Below are 12884 nucleotides of genomic sequence, written 5' to 3'. Positions count from 1 at the left end.
TCTCAGACCAGGGATCGAACCCATGTCCCCTGCATTGGCAGATGGATGCCTAACCACTGGGCCAGCAGGGAAAGCCTTCATTCCCTGTTGAATGAACGAGAGTCCGGCTGCCTCCGACCGTGTTCTGGACCACCGCCCTTCTTTCCTTTCCTCTGAGTCTCCAAATGCTGTCATCCCTCGGTGCCCTTCCTTTCATCTGAAATGTTCTTCTCAGGGCTCTCTCCAGGGCTTTGTGACCCTTAGGTCTTATCTCTTAGCTTCATCACTTCTCAGACCCTGACCACGGTCTCCCCCTGCATCCCAGGGGCTCCCTTTCATGAAGTTTATCTACTTCACCGTTCTCTGCAACTTACACATGGTCTGGCTCTCCTCTGCCTACTAAGACTGTGCCAAGTGCCTTGAGAAGACTTGTCTCTCCCGTTCATGACCGGAGCTGCCATCCAGAGAGAACCCAGCCAGGTACCCGTGCGTCAGAATGAACTCCCAGCAGGAGCAGAGTGAGGCCTGGGACCAGGTGGAGTCCAGGGCCAGACCACCGTCACCCATACTGCTGTCCCCTTCTCCTTCCAGCCAGCCCAGAGACCACAGCGGCACCAGGGTGGCCAGCTTATAAAAGTTTAATTTTGAAAACATCCAGGACACGTGCAGGCTAGTCCCTGTGGGGCTCATACCCCCTTTAATTGGGCTATTAGCTCTGTGACACCCATTTCTCCTGGCTTCAGGTTTGGAGAGCAAGGTGACTGGTCCCAGGCCCCTGAGGCTGGAGCTGCTCCAAACGGCCAGGTGGGGGGGGCCCGCCCCTGGGGGGGCCCACCCCCTAGACAGACCCGCGGGCCCCACCCCCTAGACAGACCCTTTACCAGAACTGGGGCAGCAGGCAAGATGGGACGGCATATGATAACTGAAGGTGCTAAGCAAAGCCAGCCCAAGCTGCGACCAGCCCAGGTCAGAGGAAGGGGGACAGGGAGCCTAGTGCCTGCCGAAGGATGTGCCCCTGAGCCCTCACCCCACCCCACCCCCATGCCCCTGGCTCTGCATGCTAGCAGGCAGTGAGAAGAAGTGCCCAGTCCTAGAAAGAGCAGAGATACGGACAATCCATGGAGACTGCAGCAGGGCCCAGAGGCCGTGGAAATGCCTAAGACTCAAAGGGAGCTGGGCTTCTGGGATGAGGTGTGCCAGGGCCAGGAGGTGGCTTCCAGTTTGAGGGAGAGATGTGAGGTGTGCGGGGCACCAGGCTTTCCCGGAGGCAGCAGTGGGGGGTGAGGCTAGAGGCGGCTGGTGGGCAGGCTAGTCCTGGGGAGATGAACCAAGAAGCGGGGGGGCAGTTGGGAGGGCCCGGGAGGCGGGGGTGGGCAAGCAGGCTGCAGGCATGAGTCAGGGAGGGACAGGAGAGGATGCTGGCCCCCTAACCGGTCCACTCACCCACTCGTCCTCATCCACGCCTTCGAACGAGTCCTGTGGGAGTGGGTCCTCCCGGTTCCCCAGCTTCGCCACCATAGCACTCAGCAGCTGGGGATGGAACAAGAGGTGGGACGTGAACGGCAGGTCTCTGCATATGGAGGTCCCAAATGCACTTGGGTCTGGTTGGGTTGTGCCGGGCCAGGCCAGGGTAGGGCCTCTCCCTGCCCTTCCTTGGCTTCCTGAGCCCCGTCCCACTACGATGGTCAGTTTCAGAATTTTGGAAGACCTCCCCATCAAGCTGTCCAACTGAGAGATGGGTGACACTGGCTCCTGGCCCAGTCAGGGTCGGACTAGAGAGCTGAAAGGCTGCGCCAGGTGCAGCCAGGACCCCTTCCCCACTGCAGCCAGCCCTCTCCCCTGCCTACCTCTTCTTTCTTCTGCTGGTCTGACTTCTCCTCCAGGTAGATCACTGAGGAGGGGGCCCGCCGGGCAGGGGCTTCACGGGGGGCCTGGCTCACTGGGGTGGGACCAGGGACAAGCATCAGGCAGGAGAGAGGCCCCTTGGTACCAGGCTTCCTGGTCCAACCCCTGGATACCAGCCCATAGGGGATTCCGTGGCAGAAAGTCACAGCTACTCAACCCTCAGTTCACGTGGCCTGCCCTCAGCACCAGACTGTGTGCATGTGCTCATGCATATTTGGGGCAGGGGGCTTCTGATAGAAACACAGACCCTGGGCCCTACCCTCCAGGGGCTCAGAGACCAAGTCCAAAGTACAACCACCCATCCCCAGGAATGCTAGAGCTTCCTGAGTGCCAGCAGGGGTGGAGGGTCAGACTTGGACCTTCTGCCCCTTTCTCCAACCCCCACCCGTTCCCCTCTATCCTCCCCTCCCTCATCGCCCAGGCCCTCATCCTACCTGGGGTCATGCCGGGGGGCTGCAGGCTGAGAAGCCGGGGCTGCCCATTAGCACCTCCCAGCCAGGCCTCAGCGCTGAGCGCCGGCTCCCAGCTCACAGCGGTGTCAGGGAACACGTCGTCCTGGAAGAATTCTTTCTGCAGCAATGGAGGAAGGGGCTGCTCTGAGGTACTGAGCAGAGGCCCAGGGCACACAGGCCTCTGCTGGGGAGGGGGGCATGGCGAGACCCAGGACTCCAATCTGAGGTTTCAATGGGGTTCAGAATGTCAGCAGAGTAAGGGGCACAGGTGCCCCAAAGAGCAGTGGGTGGGGCAGTCTGGTGACAAGACCATCCAGGCCCCAAAGCCCCTGACAGGGGCTGGGGAGTGGGGGGGCTGGGCGTTGGCGTGCTGCGTCTCCAACCTCACCCTGACTCGGGGCAGCCGGAAGGCGACAGGCTCCAGGGAGGTCTGGCGAAGTCGCAGGCATCGGGCGAACTCCACCTCCCGCACATCACACTCTGTCTTGGCCAGGAGGATGAATCCCTGGGGTGGCAGGGGAGTGTGAGAAAATTAAAGTCGCTCAGTTGTGTTCGACTCTTTGCGACCCCATGGACTATACAGTTCATGGAATTCTCCAGGTCAGAATACTGGATTAGGTAGCCTTTCCATTCTCCAGGGGATCTTCCCAACCCAGGGATGGAACCCAGGTCTCCTGCATTGCAGGCAGATTGATTACCAGCTGAGCCACAGCTGACGCTAGAGTCCAGAGTTCGTTGGCACCTGGACCCCCAGCACCTGTCACTTAGGACCTCCAGCAGCAAGGCCTAGCCCTGGACGGTGGTGTGATGTTTAAAAACTAGCTCTTGGGAGGAAAAACGTCCTGGTTTGTAGCATTTGCCTAGTTTCATGGTGAACTGCCCACCTGGCCAACTTCACGCCAGCAATGTGACTGGGGGAATGCAGATACGGGAAGAGATGTGCCGTAACAGCTCGTGATGGGTCTCGGCCAGACAAGGGCCCACAAATGTAAGTAACCTCAACAGCACAAATAACAGTGAACTCAAATAAAATAATTGGGAAGTGATAAATTAAGTATCTACTGCCTTGGTTTTTAATGCAACTTATTTGTGGGTTCATAAAACTTAACCTTACGTAGTTTAATTTTCAGCGATGGGCGAGTTTAACAACCAGTTCCCGAGGCAGCCGGGCACACCCTGCCAGCCCGGGACTGGAGACCCGCGGGCCCCACGTGCAGTTCGCCCATGTGGCCACCAGAGGGCGGGCAGCCCGCGGTCCTACCTGGGGACGGACCGGAGTCCACGCGCCGGCTCACCTTGTGGGGATCAGGTGATGTGAAGCTGTTGCACTCCAGGAAGAAGGGGGCCTCGGGGAGCAGCTCGTACAGGAACACGCGGGTATCGCCCTAGAGGGACCAGGGGCCAGCTTCAGGTGCCTTCCCCCCTATACCTACCCAAAGCCCCCCGCCTGTGCACCACAGCCCACCTTGCCTGTGAGCATCACCAGGCCGGTGTCTGGGTCATAGCTGGGCAGCAGGGTCGAGGGAGCCACGTCCAGCCCCAGCACTGCGGAGGGGCCATCAGCCAGGGCCTCGGCTGAGTACAGGAGGAGCTGGCGCTCGCTTCGGCTGCAGGGGGACAGAAGCAGGTCCTCAGAGCGGGAGGGGCCCGGGGCACACACGACAAGGACTCCAGCACGTCTCGGCTTTTTTCCCCAACATTCTGCTCTAGGGCCCTTGCTCCAGCCAGACCTGCTGGGCCGTTCCACCCAGAGTCCACTGCCCTCTCCTCCGGATCTGTGGTTACCAGTCCCTTTGTGACCCAGGTCAGAGACATCTCTCTTAGGAGGAGCCCCCTGCCCCCTGATCCTCCCTCCAGAGCACCAAATGCCCATCCCCTGGACCTCTCCAGGAGGCTTGGTTCTGTGTTTTGTGTGCTTCATCTGGTCCCCACCAGGAATGGGCTCCTTACACCTGGGACAGATCTTATCCCTCTGGGCCCCCAGTTGATTCCTCCCCATCTCTCCCCCTCCCATCCATCTGTTCATTCACCCATCCATCCATCCACCCAACCATCCATCCATCCACCCAACCATCCATCCGTCCACCCAACCATCCATCTATCCAACCATCCATCCAATAAGTGAGGGTGGGGACAGCTTCTGCACACCTAACAGGTGTATGTGTATCTTGGGGACGGGGCACAGTGGATGCTGAGGTCTGGGAATGGGAATGGTGATCCCAGAGTCCTCACCTGTCAAAGCCTGACACCAAGAGATAGTGACCGTCACACACCCATACAACGCGGGCTCCACGGGCCCCCTCGGGCCCTGGACCTTCCTGTTAGGATACAGCATATGAGGCCCAGCCGGAACCCCCACTGGGTCTGAGGGCCGCCCCCAGCCCACCCTGCTCACCTGCAGGGGCTGAGGGCTACCTCGGGGCTCGTAGATCCGCAAGCGCCCGTCTTTGCAGACAGTGGCCAGCTGCTGCCCGTTGGGGCTCCAGGCCAGGCCAAAGATCTGGGGGCAGGTGGGAACGTGAGAAGCAGCCTCCCGCCCCACAGCTGGGCACCTGCCCCCCAGAACTGTCCTACCTGATCCCGGTGGCCCTGCAGCCTCAGCCGCTCGGCTCCGACCTTGAGGTCCCAAATCCGAACCGTGAGATCGTAGGAGGAGGAGGCCAGCACGTCGGCTGCCAGCGGGTGGAAGCGCAGAGAATAGATCTTCTCCGTGTGGCCTGGGGTTGAGGCGTGGGGTGACACTGAGCCCCCCAGGAGCCTCTGCCCACCCCCCAGCCCCCACCTGGGCCCCCCTCACCTGTGAGTACAGCCTCAGGCGTAGTGAGCACCTCCTGCAGGCCCTCGGGGGGCACCCGCCACAGCCGGATCCTGGCGTCCTCCCCAGCTGCAGGGTGAGCAGGGTCGTCACTGCTGGCCCAAGGCCCCCAGGATTCCTTTGACCCCATCTGGGGCCCCGGGACCCTCCCTCAAGCCCAGCCCAGCCTCCTTACCCACGGCGAGGCGGTGGGGGTCAAAGGGGTCCCAGGCCAGATCGGTCACGGCTGCCCCATTCTGCAGCGTGGGCAGTGCAGTGTCAGGCAGACGACCAGGCTTCTGTAGCTGTGGGAGGTACCCCCACCCCGAGGCCCATCAGTAACGGGCAGAAGAGCCTAGTCCCAGTGGGTGCAGGGCAAGTGGCATGCCTAGGCCTCACCCTCTGCAGCCAATGACCCCCCGGTGATGCCCAAGCTCTCTGCTCAGCCATCTTGTGCTCTGAGCCCCTAGTGCCAACCGAGAGGCCCCCAGGAAGTGGAGGGGGCAGCATGGAGCGGTGGGAAGAGCTCAGGCTCAGGGCTCAGGGGGCCTGGGTTTGATTCCCAGCTCCACACTTACACGGCGTGTGACCCCACGGGTCACTTAGCTTCTCTGTGCCTCACCACTCTCATCTGTAAGATGGGGATAAAAGTGGCACCCCCAGCATGGGATACTGGGCGGGGTGCCTGGCACACAGTTTGAGCTTAGAGAAGGTGAGATGGTGTGGGCACTCCATGCCTTCAGCATGCTGCAGGGGGACATGGGGACAGCGTGCCGGGGCTGGCCCTCACCTCCAACACGGCCACCTGCCCCCCGCTGCTGAGTAGGGGCACGGCCACACGCAGCTGGTTGGCGCAGAAACCGTCACTCTCGCCAGGCGTGGTGAGGTTGAGCCCCTTGAGGTTGGTGATGTGGCTGTCTCGGTGCAGGATGGTGCCCTGAGCATGCCGGAACTTGGAACTGGGGCCTGGGTGTGGGGGGCAGGAGGGACATGGAGCCACATGAGGTGAGGGTCCCCGGCCTGCCCACCCTGGAAAGTTCTGCAGGGGCACTCGGGCCAGCCCTGAATCTGGGCTGCCTGCTCCCCTCAGCAAAGGACCCCAGCCTCTGCCGGTCCGGCCAACACAACTGCCCAGATCTCAGAACGTGCAGATCACCGAGACTCACTTCACCCCACGAGGAAGTGACTGGTACAGGAGGGCAGTCAGGACTGGGGTGCAGAGGAGGGTGGCTGGGGTGGGGGTGGCCCAGGGCGTTTGTGCTAGGGGGTCACGCTCACCCAGCAGGCTCTTCAGGGACCGCTGGCTGGGGCTGGTGCCGATGCCGCTGGGGCTGGTGCCGATGCCGCTGCTGCTGGTGAGCGAGGGCCCCAGGCTGGAGGGCGTGGAGGGCGAGGTCAGCGAGCTGGGTGGGGAGGAGAAGCCCTCCTAGGGGAGAAGCACCCGGTCAGCCAGCGGCCCCCCATGGGTGAATGGTCTGCCAGGGTCCGGGGTCGTCACCCTGGGACACTGGGGTGAGCGGGAATCCCCACCACGGGATGCGGGGTTGGGGACGCAGTCACTGATGGGGCAGGAGGCGACACGGGAGAGCCGAGCTTTAGCGCACGGGGCAGCGGGTGGCAGCTGCTGGCTCCTGACTTTGTGGGAAGGTGGGCCCAGAGTGGTCAGGATCGTTCAAGAAAGGACAGAAATCTAGATTTTTGTGTGTGTGCGAAAGTCTCACTTCCTAGGTGTTTTGCACGATTTTGAAACCACCGGGGTTCTTCACTTCTGCTTCTCGAGTTTCTGACACCCATCAGGCAGGCCACACGCTGCGGCCCACCAGGACCCACGCCCCCTGCTGATACTCACGCTGGGGTCCGCGCCGCCCACAGGCGTCCCTGCAGGCCGGGCCGCGGCAGGGGTGGGCTCTGCAGGGGGCACCAGGCAGGAAGTGAAGCTGGGGTGGGCCCGGCGGGCGGGGTGCAGGCTGACCCTTTGCACCTGTGGGGAAGAGGCCCGCAGTGGAGGCAGGAGAGGTGGGGCCCCAGGGAGGGGGGACACCGGGTCGCTGAGTGGGAGCCATGGCCGGAGGGGCTGTCAGCTAGGCCCCAGCCCTACCTGCTGGTCGCTCCCCGCCCACCAGGTGTGGGGGTCGGAGGCGGGCACACAGCCTGCGGTGTCGGGGAACAGGTCTTCATGGAACTCCACGGTCTGGCGGCAGACAGGTGCAGGTCGGTGAGCTCGGGGTCCCCCACCCCAGACCCTCCCCGCCCCTCCCCCAGGACCCCTCACCTTGCGGGGCACATGGTAGCTGATGGGCACGATGGCCGTGTCGCTCAGCTGCAGGACTCGGAGCACCTCGCAGCCCATGACGGCCAGCGCCCGCCGGGGCACAAGGGCCGCCCCCCGCAGTGTGCTCTCCAGGAGGCACTGGGTCACTGGCGGGGACACGGCAGGCAGAGGACGGTCAGGGCGGGTTGGGGGAAGAAGGGGGTGATGGCGCGGTGGGGGTGGGTGGGCAGGGCTTACCCGGACTCAGTGCTGGCTGCTGGGGGGCCGCCTCGTAGCAGTAGAGCTGGTTCTCTCCCTGCAACGAAGCCCACCCGAGCGCGTGCTGACCGTGCTGGCGGTCTGGGCTGCCAGGCTCCACTCCGGCCACCCCGTCCCTCCCCGAGGACCGAGTCACAGCACCACGGCAGACACCTACTGAGCGCCGAGCACAGCTGGCTCACCCCCACTGAGCATGAGGGTGGAGGTGCGGCCCCCCAGTGATCAGTATCACAAGCGCCAGCTGGGTGCTCCCTCTGCTTCATTCCCAGCCTCATCCTCGGGGAGCTCACACTCTAGACTGTGACCCTGACTGTGTGCCCGCAGCCCCTGGCAGGGGCCAGAGCCTGGGCAGCACTGTCCCAGCTCCCCCTGTGTGGGGGCGGCGAGCATCCTACACTCCCTACTTTGCCAGTCGGGGCCAGGTCTGGCCCAACGTGGGTGGCTTCTCCTCACCTTTCCCGCCAGGACCAGGAGCCCAGAGTCTGGGTCCAGCAGGGGCATCAGACACCTGGGGAAGAGAGACGGCCAGTCGTGGGAACACAGCCAAGTCCTCGCGACCGAGGGGCAGCAGAAGGGCTGAGAGTGTCGCGACCCTAGACAGGGGCTCAGGCCAAACTCGACTGTGGCCGGGAGGAGTGCAGCGGCATCCACGCTGGTGTCCAGGGACCCTCCACCCACCCACTCTCCCTGGCTCCCAACATGCCCCCACTTCCCAGCCTTTCTTTCCTGGGGTCCATCTGCCCAGGGCTTCCCTGGTGGCTCAGTAAACAACCCATCTGCAAGGCAGGAGACCTGAGTTCGACCCCTGGGTGGGAAGGAAATGGCAACCCACTCCAGTATTCTTGGCTGGAGAATCCCATGGGCAGACGAGCCTGGTGGGCTGCAGTCCACGGGGTCACGGAGTCAGACCTGACTGAGTGACTAACTATTTCCATCTGCCCAGCTGCTTTCCCCCAGGACTGTGCCAGGCCCTGGGCACAAAGGAGCTGCCCCCTCTTTCTGCACCTCAGCCCCCATCTTCTCCCATGCTGAGTAGCGCCAGGAAGACCCCCCCCAACCCCCGACATAGGCTTTGTCTGTGGTCTCCCTCCAACAGCCTAGACACCAGGCTGGGGAAGGTGAAACGGGAGGCTGGAACTGAGGACCCCCTCCATTGCCACTCGGCACGGCCACCTGGGAGCTCCCGGACTGCACTAGGGCTTGGGGCCATCGCTTCAGTCTCCCCGGCTTCTGGGCCTCGATGGCATCGTGGAGGCCCGGCATCTCCCTCGGCAGCATTTCTGAGCCCCTGTGCCTGAGCCTGAGCCAGGGGCCGAGGGCAAGGGCTCCTTCCTGCGCTCCTTGCCGGCCTCCACGTTCTCCGTCACCCCGTTCCCCGGGAGGGCCCTGGGGCAGGGCAGAGGCTGGGGACAGAGGGGCCAGGATAGAAGCCCCCGGCCTCCCTGTTGCTCTCGGCCAATGGCCTGTCACTGCCCAGGGGTTTACTCCTCTTTCTCTCCTGGGCCCTGCAGGGCCCCTGGCAGCCCCCCAGCCCTGTGAGTGCCGCCTTCCAGGCCCAGAGTTGGGGGAAGGGGGGGGACAACCAGGAGAACTTGGACAGGTGGCTTCATCTGTCTCCTGCTCCTGGTCTGGTGTCACATCCCTGGGGACCCACAGGCCTGGGCCCCCACCTTGACACTGACACACTCATCCTCAGATGGAACCCCGCCGTCCTCACGGTGGGCCCAGCGGTCGGAGGTCGCCCAGCTGTGGCAGCTGCCTCCAGCCTTCACCCAGGCAACAAAGGGCCCAGCCCACCCGCTCCCCTGCCAGCTAGCTGCCCACCTGCCCCCACCCTCGCTGGAAGGGAGCCAGGGCGGAACGGGAAGCTGGGTGGGGCCCTGGGTGTCTCCAACAGCTTCCTTGAGTGCCCGGGGCTGGTCACCTGTGAGCAACACAGCCTCTAATTACCTCGGGCTCAGCAGGGTGAACTGGGCTCAGAACTGCCCTTCCTGGCCTGATCTGACCACTGCCCGCTGTGGGGGGGAAGGGGGAGCAGGGGAACAAAGTGGTCGTGTGATCTTGGACGTCCCCTGCCTTAACACCCGATCCAGTTGGGGCAGACACAGGTCCCTTCAGCGGCTCTAACTGGACTTTCACTCATATCATTCATCCCTGGTTGAGCTGGTTGGTGCCCAGACCTTAACTGGGCCGTCAGTTGTGACCGAAATTGAGTGTAACAGGCTCCCACCTCTGTCCTCAAAAGCTCATGGCCTGGGCGATACGCAGATACGATTCCACAGGCAAATACGTGAAAGAAGAGTTCTCTGAGGACACGTGGCAAGAAGGCAGAAGAGCCTGACTCTGGCTGGCCACAGGGGAGGGGGGCGTTCCGTATGACCCAAAGGTTAAGGAGGGAGTTCCAGGCAGAAAGGGCAGCACGTGCAAAGGTCCTGTGGCAGACGGGTGCACAGCCTTGTTTGAGGAACAGGAAGTAGGACAACCTGGCTGGTGGCCTGGGCCGTGAGGGAGGGTCTGAGGCCACCCAGAGCAAAGCCTGGGGCATCAGGAAGGGAGTTCGGCCTCCCTCCGTCAGGTGAGCAACAAAGAGGTAAATGACACATCTCAGGTTGAGAGAGGTAGGATTAGATTTGTGCAGAGCAGAGGTCAGTGTGGAGACCGGCAGGAGGAATGAAAACAGGAGTCTGAGAGGAAGAGGGCTGGGCAGGGACTCTTGCCATCCTGCTGCTGCCTTGGCGAGAAATGGGGGAGTGGCCTGCTGGTTCCACCCTGGCATTGGTGGCTCACTGGTGCTCTAAACCGACCTCCTCAAGAGGCTCGACCTGGCACCCCACCCGCCCACCCCAGCCCTGATGGCCCCAGCTGGCTGGCCCACTGACTCAGATGCTAGGGGCGCGGGGGCAGGAAGTCACGGAGGGCAGGGCTGGCTTCTCTGACAGGTCAGGCCAGTCTTCCTTGCCTCAGGCGGAGCTACCTGAGCAGCTCTGCCAGGCAGGAGCATCCTGCCCCCGCTGTCGCACAGGCCAGGAAATGGGGTCACAGCCCCCGGCCCCGAGGGTTGGCCCAAAGCTGGCACGGGTCTGACCCCAGGCTTTGTAAAGACAGCCAAACCAGGTTTGGATCTGGAATGCAGAACCAAGCTCCAGCCTGGCATGGGGCCAGAGGGCATGAGAGCTGGCATGGGCATCTCTCCTGCTGCCGTGGCACCGGGGTGAGGGCTGGCATCTGGGCCTGCCATTGGGAATGGCTGTGACCTGGGTCTGGGGGTCTGCTCTGGACTCAAAGCCATGGCAAGTCTAGAGCCTGGATCTGCCCCCGACCTCTGAGCCCAGGTCCCAAAAGATGGGAGAACAAGGGTGGCGTCAAGTGGGTCCTGTGCGGGAGGGCTTGTTGTTGTTGTTCAGTCACAAAGTTGTGTCACAGTCTTTGTGACCCCATGGATGGCAGCATTCCAGGCTTCCCTGTCCTTCACCATCTCCCGGAACTTGCTCAAAGTCACATCCATTGAGTCGGAAGGGGTCAGCCCCTGATAATCCCACCAGCTTTCCCAACACTGCTGCAAATAACACAGGAAGGACCACAGGGAGCCTTCCAGGAAAAGCAGCTTTTAAGAACCCTCCTCTAGTTCTCTCCGCTAGCCCATCACTCTACTCAGACCCACCACCTAGACATCCAGGCACTGCCACCAGTCCAAAGCAGTCCAGCTCCCTTGGTTCTGTTCTTGTCACCCAGGCTGAGCAGTGGGGTCCCCCTCACTGCTTGCTGACCACCCCCCACTCCCTTGCTCCCTTAGAGCTAGGTCCTAAGACAGGGTAGTGCCTTGAAGCTGAATGAGGACAGGACGGACAAACTGGGGAGAGGGGTCTCCTGGAACCTCCCTTCAGCTTCTGGGTGGATGGGAGCATGGCCAGTGTGAGCCTAGGCTCAGGATCAGGGTGGGGGCTGGACGCTTTAAGTAGGGGGTATCTCACTACCAGCAAGAACAGGTCACAGAGGCAAGAAGCTCAGGACCTGGCAGCTAGTCCTGTTTCTTTAGGAGTGTCGGTTTGGGCTTCCCTGAGGGCCTTAGGGGGGACATGGGGCCCAAGGGCAAAGGCACAGGGATGGTCTAAGCAGAGCCACACGGTAGCGACCGCAGACTCAAACCCTGCAGGGAGTGGGGGGAGTGCAGCAGCCTGGGGTGGGGAGACTGGGTGCAGCGGGGACGGGGGTGACCTGCGAATCTGGGCCTTGGTCACAAGGAGCAGTGGCCACCCAGCCTCAACTGAGAGTTTCCACTCAAGGCAAGCCAGAAAGTTCCATTTTAATGTGAAAGCACTGGACTTTTCAGTGTTGCCAACGGCTTCCAAATTTGAAAAAATCCCGTGTGAGTCAAATGAAATACACCTGAGGGCCTGCACACTGGTCTAGGAACGGACATTCAGAGGTTTGCAAAGCACACCCTACATCCACATAAATCAACAAAAACGTGGGGTGCAGACACTTGCCCATCCTGGAAGGGGGCCCTGTAGGGGGAGAGGTCCTCAGCACAGAGCTGAGAAGGAAAAGTTTGGGAGGTCACTGTTGTGGCTGAACCCCGCTTAGCCCTGCTAGAGACTGGACATGGAGGCCATCCTGCCTTCTGGGGGCCATCAAGTTCTTCAAAGACCACTCAAACCAGCCCCCTCCCGAACTGGTGTGGCCATCTGCTGGGATGAGCCGTCAGGCCCCCCCCCGAGATTTGAGCTGGCCTAGCCAAAGGCGCTGGCTGCAGGCTGGGCTGGAGGGGGTGGTGGGTGTCCTGGAGCCTGGCTGAAAGTCAGGAGCTGAGCTGGTCCCCAAAGGCTCCGAGGCACAATTCTGACCACAAGCGCCGAGAGGGTGGTGGGGGCAGGGCAGAGCACAGTGTTTTCCTGGAAGCCTCCAAGGCAGGGGATTTTTCTGGACTAGTCCAGCCCCTGGCACCCTCCCCTTCTGCCCAATCAAAGGGCCACTGTCAGCGGCACCCAGGGCCCCACCTACTGACAGTGAGGCCCAACCTGGCCCCTCAGCCCAGCACCCCCCAGCACATCTGTCCTTGACGCTGCTGGTAACTGTGGCTGGTCTGTCACATCCCCTTTCTGTGTCTCAGCCCCTCCATCTAAGACACGGGGAAAGTGGTCCAGAGCAAAGGTCTGGCAAAAGGACCCCAGGACTCAGATTTGGCATATCGAGGTTGTGCTTATGAGGTTAGCAGAAGGGCTCT

General features: G+C 62.1%; 1 protein-coding gene across 6 annotated transcripts in view; it reads right to left on the bottom strand.

The window, feature by feature from the left end:
• The window catches only part of CORO7 (coronin 7), a 54820-nt gene that overhangs the window by 1422 nt on the left and 40514 nt on the right, over nt 1–12884 (bottom strand). For 2 of the 6 annotated variants that reach the window (XM_081554887.1, XM_081554893.1), the window contains 18 exons: nt 8114–8168; nt 7640–7697; nt 7403–7548; nt 7229–7321; nt 6980–7111; nt 6409–6556; nt 5921–6096; nt 5327–5435; nt 5134–5220; nt 4911–5053; nt 4732–4836; nt 4569–4654; nt 3802–3943; nt 3632–3721; nt 2725–2841; nt 2319–2454; nt 1827–1918; nt 1423–1509 (listed from right to left, as the gene is read on the bottom strand). In XM_081554887.1, coding sequence (XP_081411013.1) covers nt 1423–1509; nt 1827–1918; nt 2319–2454; nt 2725–2841; nt 3632–3721; nt 3802–3943; nt 4569–4654; nt 4732–4836; nt 4911–5053; nt 5134–5220; nt 5327–5435; nt 5921–6096; nt 6409–6556; nt 6980–7111; nt 7229–7321; nt 7403–7548; nt 7640–7697; nt 8114–8168 — 2002 coding nt within the window. Of the gene's footprint in view, nt 1–601; nt 1294–1422; nt 1510–1826; nt 1919–2318; nt 2455–2724; nt 2842–3631; nt 3722–3801; nt 3944–4568; nt 4655–4731; nt 4837–4910; nt 5054–5133; nt 5221–5326; nt 5436–5920; nt 6097–6408; nt 6557–6979; nt 7112–7228; nt 7322–7402; nt 7549–7639; nt 7698–8113; nt 8169–12884 lie in introns of those variants that run through there. The other 4 variants (XM_081554888.1, XM_081554889.1, XM_081554890.1 and 1 more) reach the window with 4 other exon arrangements.

Source organism: Giraffa tippelskirchi, chromosome 13 (genome assembly GCF_054371585.1).
Source record: "Giraffa tippelskirchi isolate mGirTip1 chromosome 13, T2T-mGirTip1v1.2.pri, whole genome shotgun sequence".
Lineage (NCBI taxonomy): Eukaryota > Metazoa > Chordata > Mammalia > Artiodactyla > Giraffidae > Giraffa > Giraffa tippelskirchi.
The sequence above is the reverse complement of the archived record's forward strand: the minus strand, read 5'-3'. Positions and strand labels throughout refer to the sequence as shown.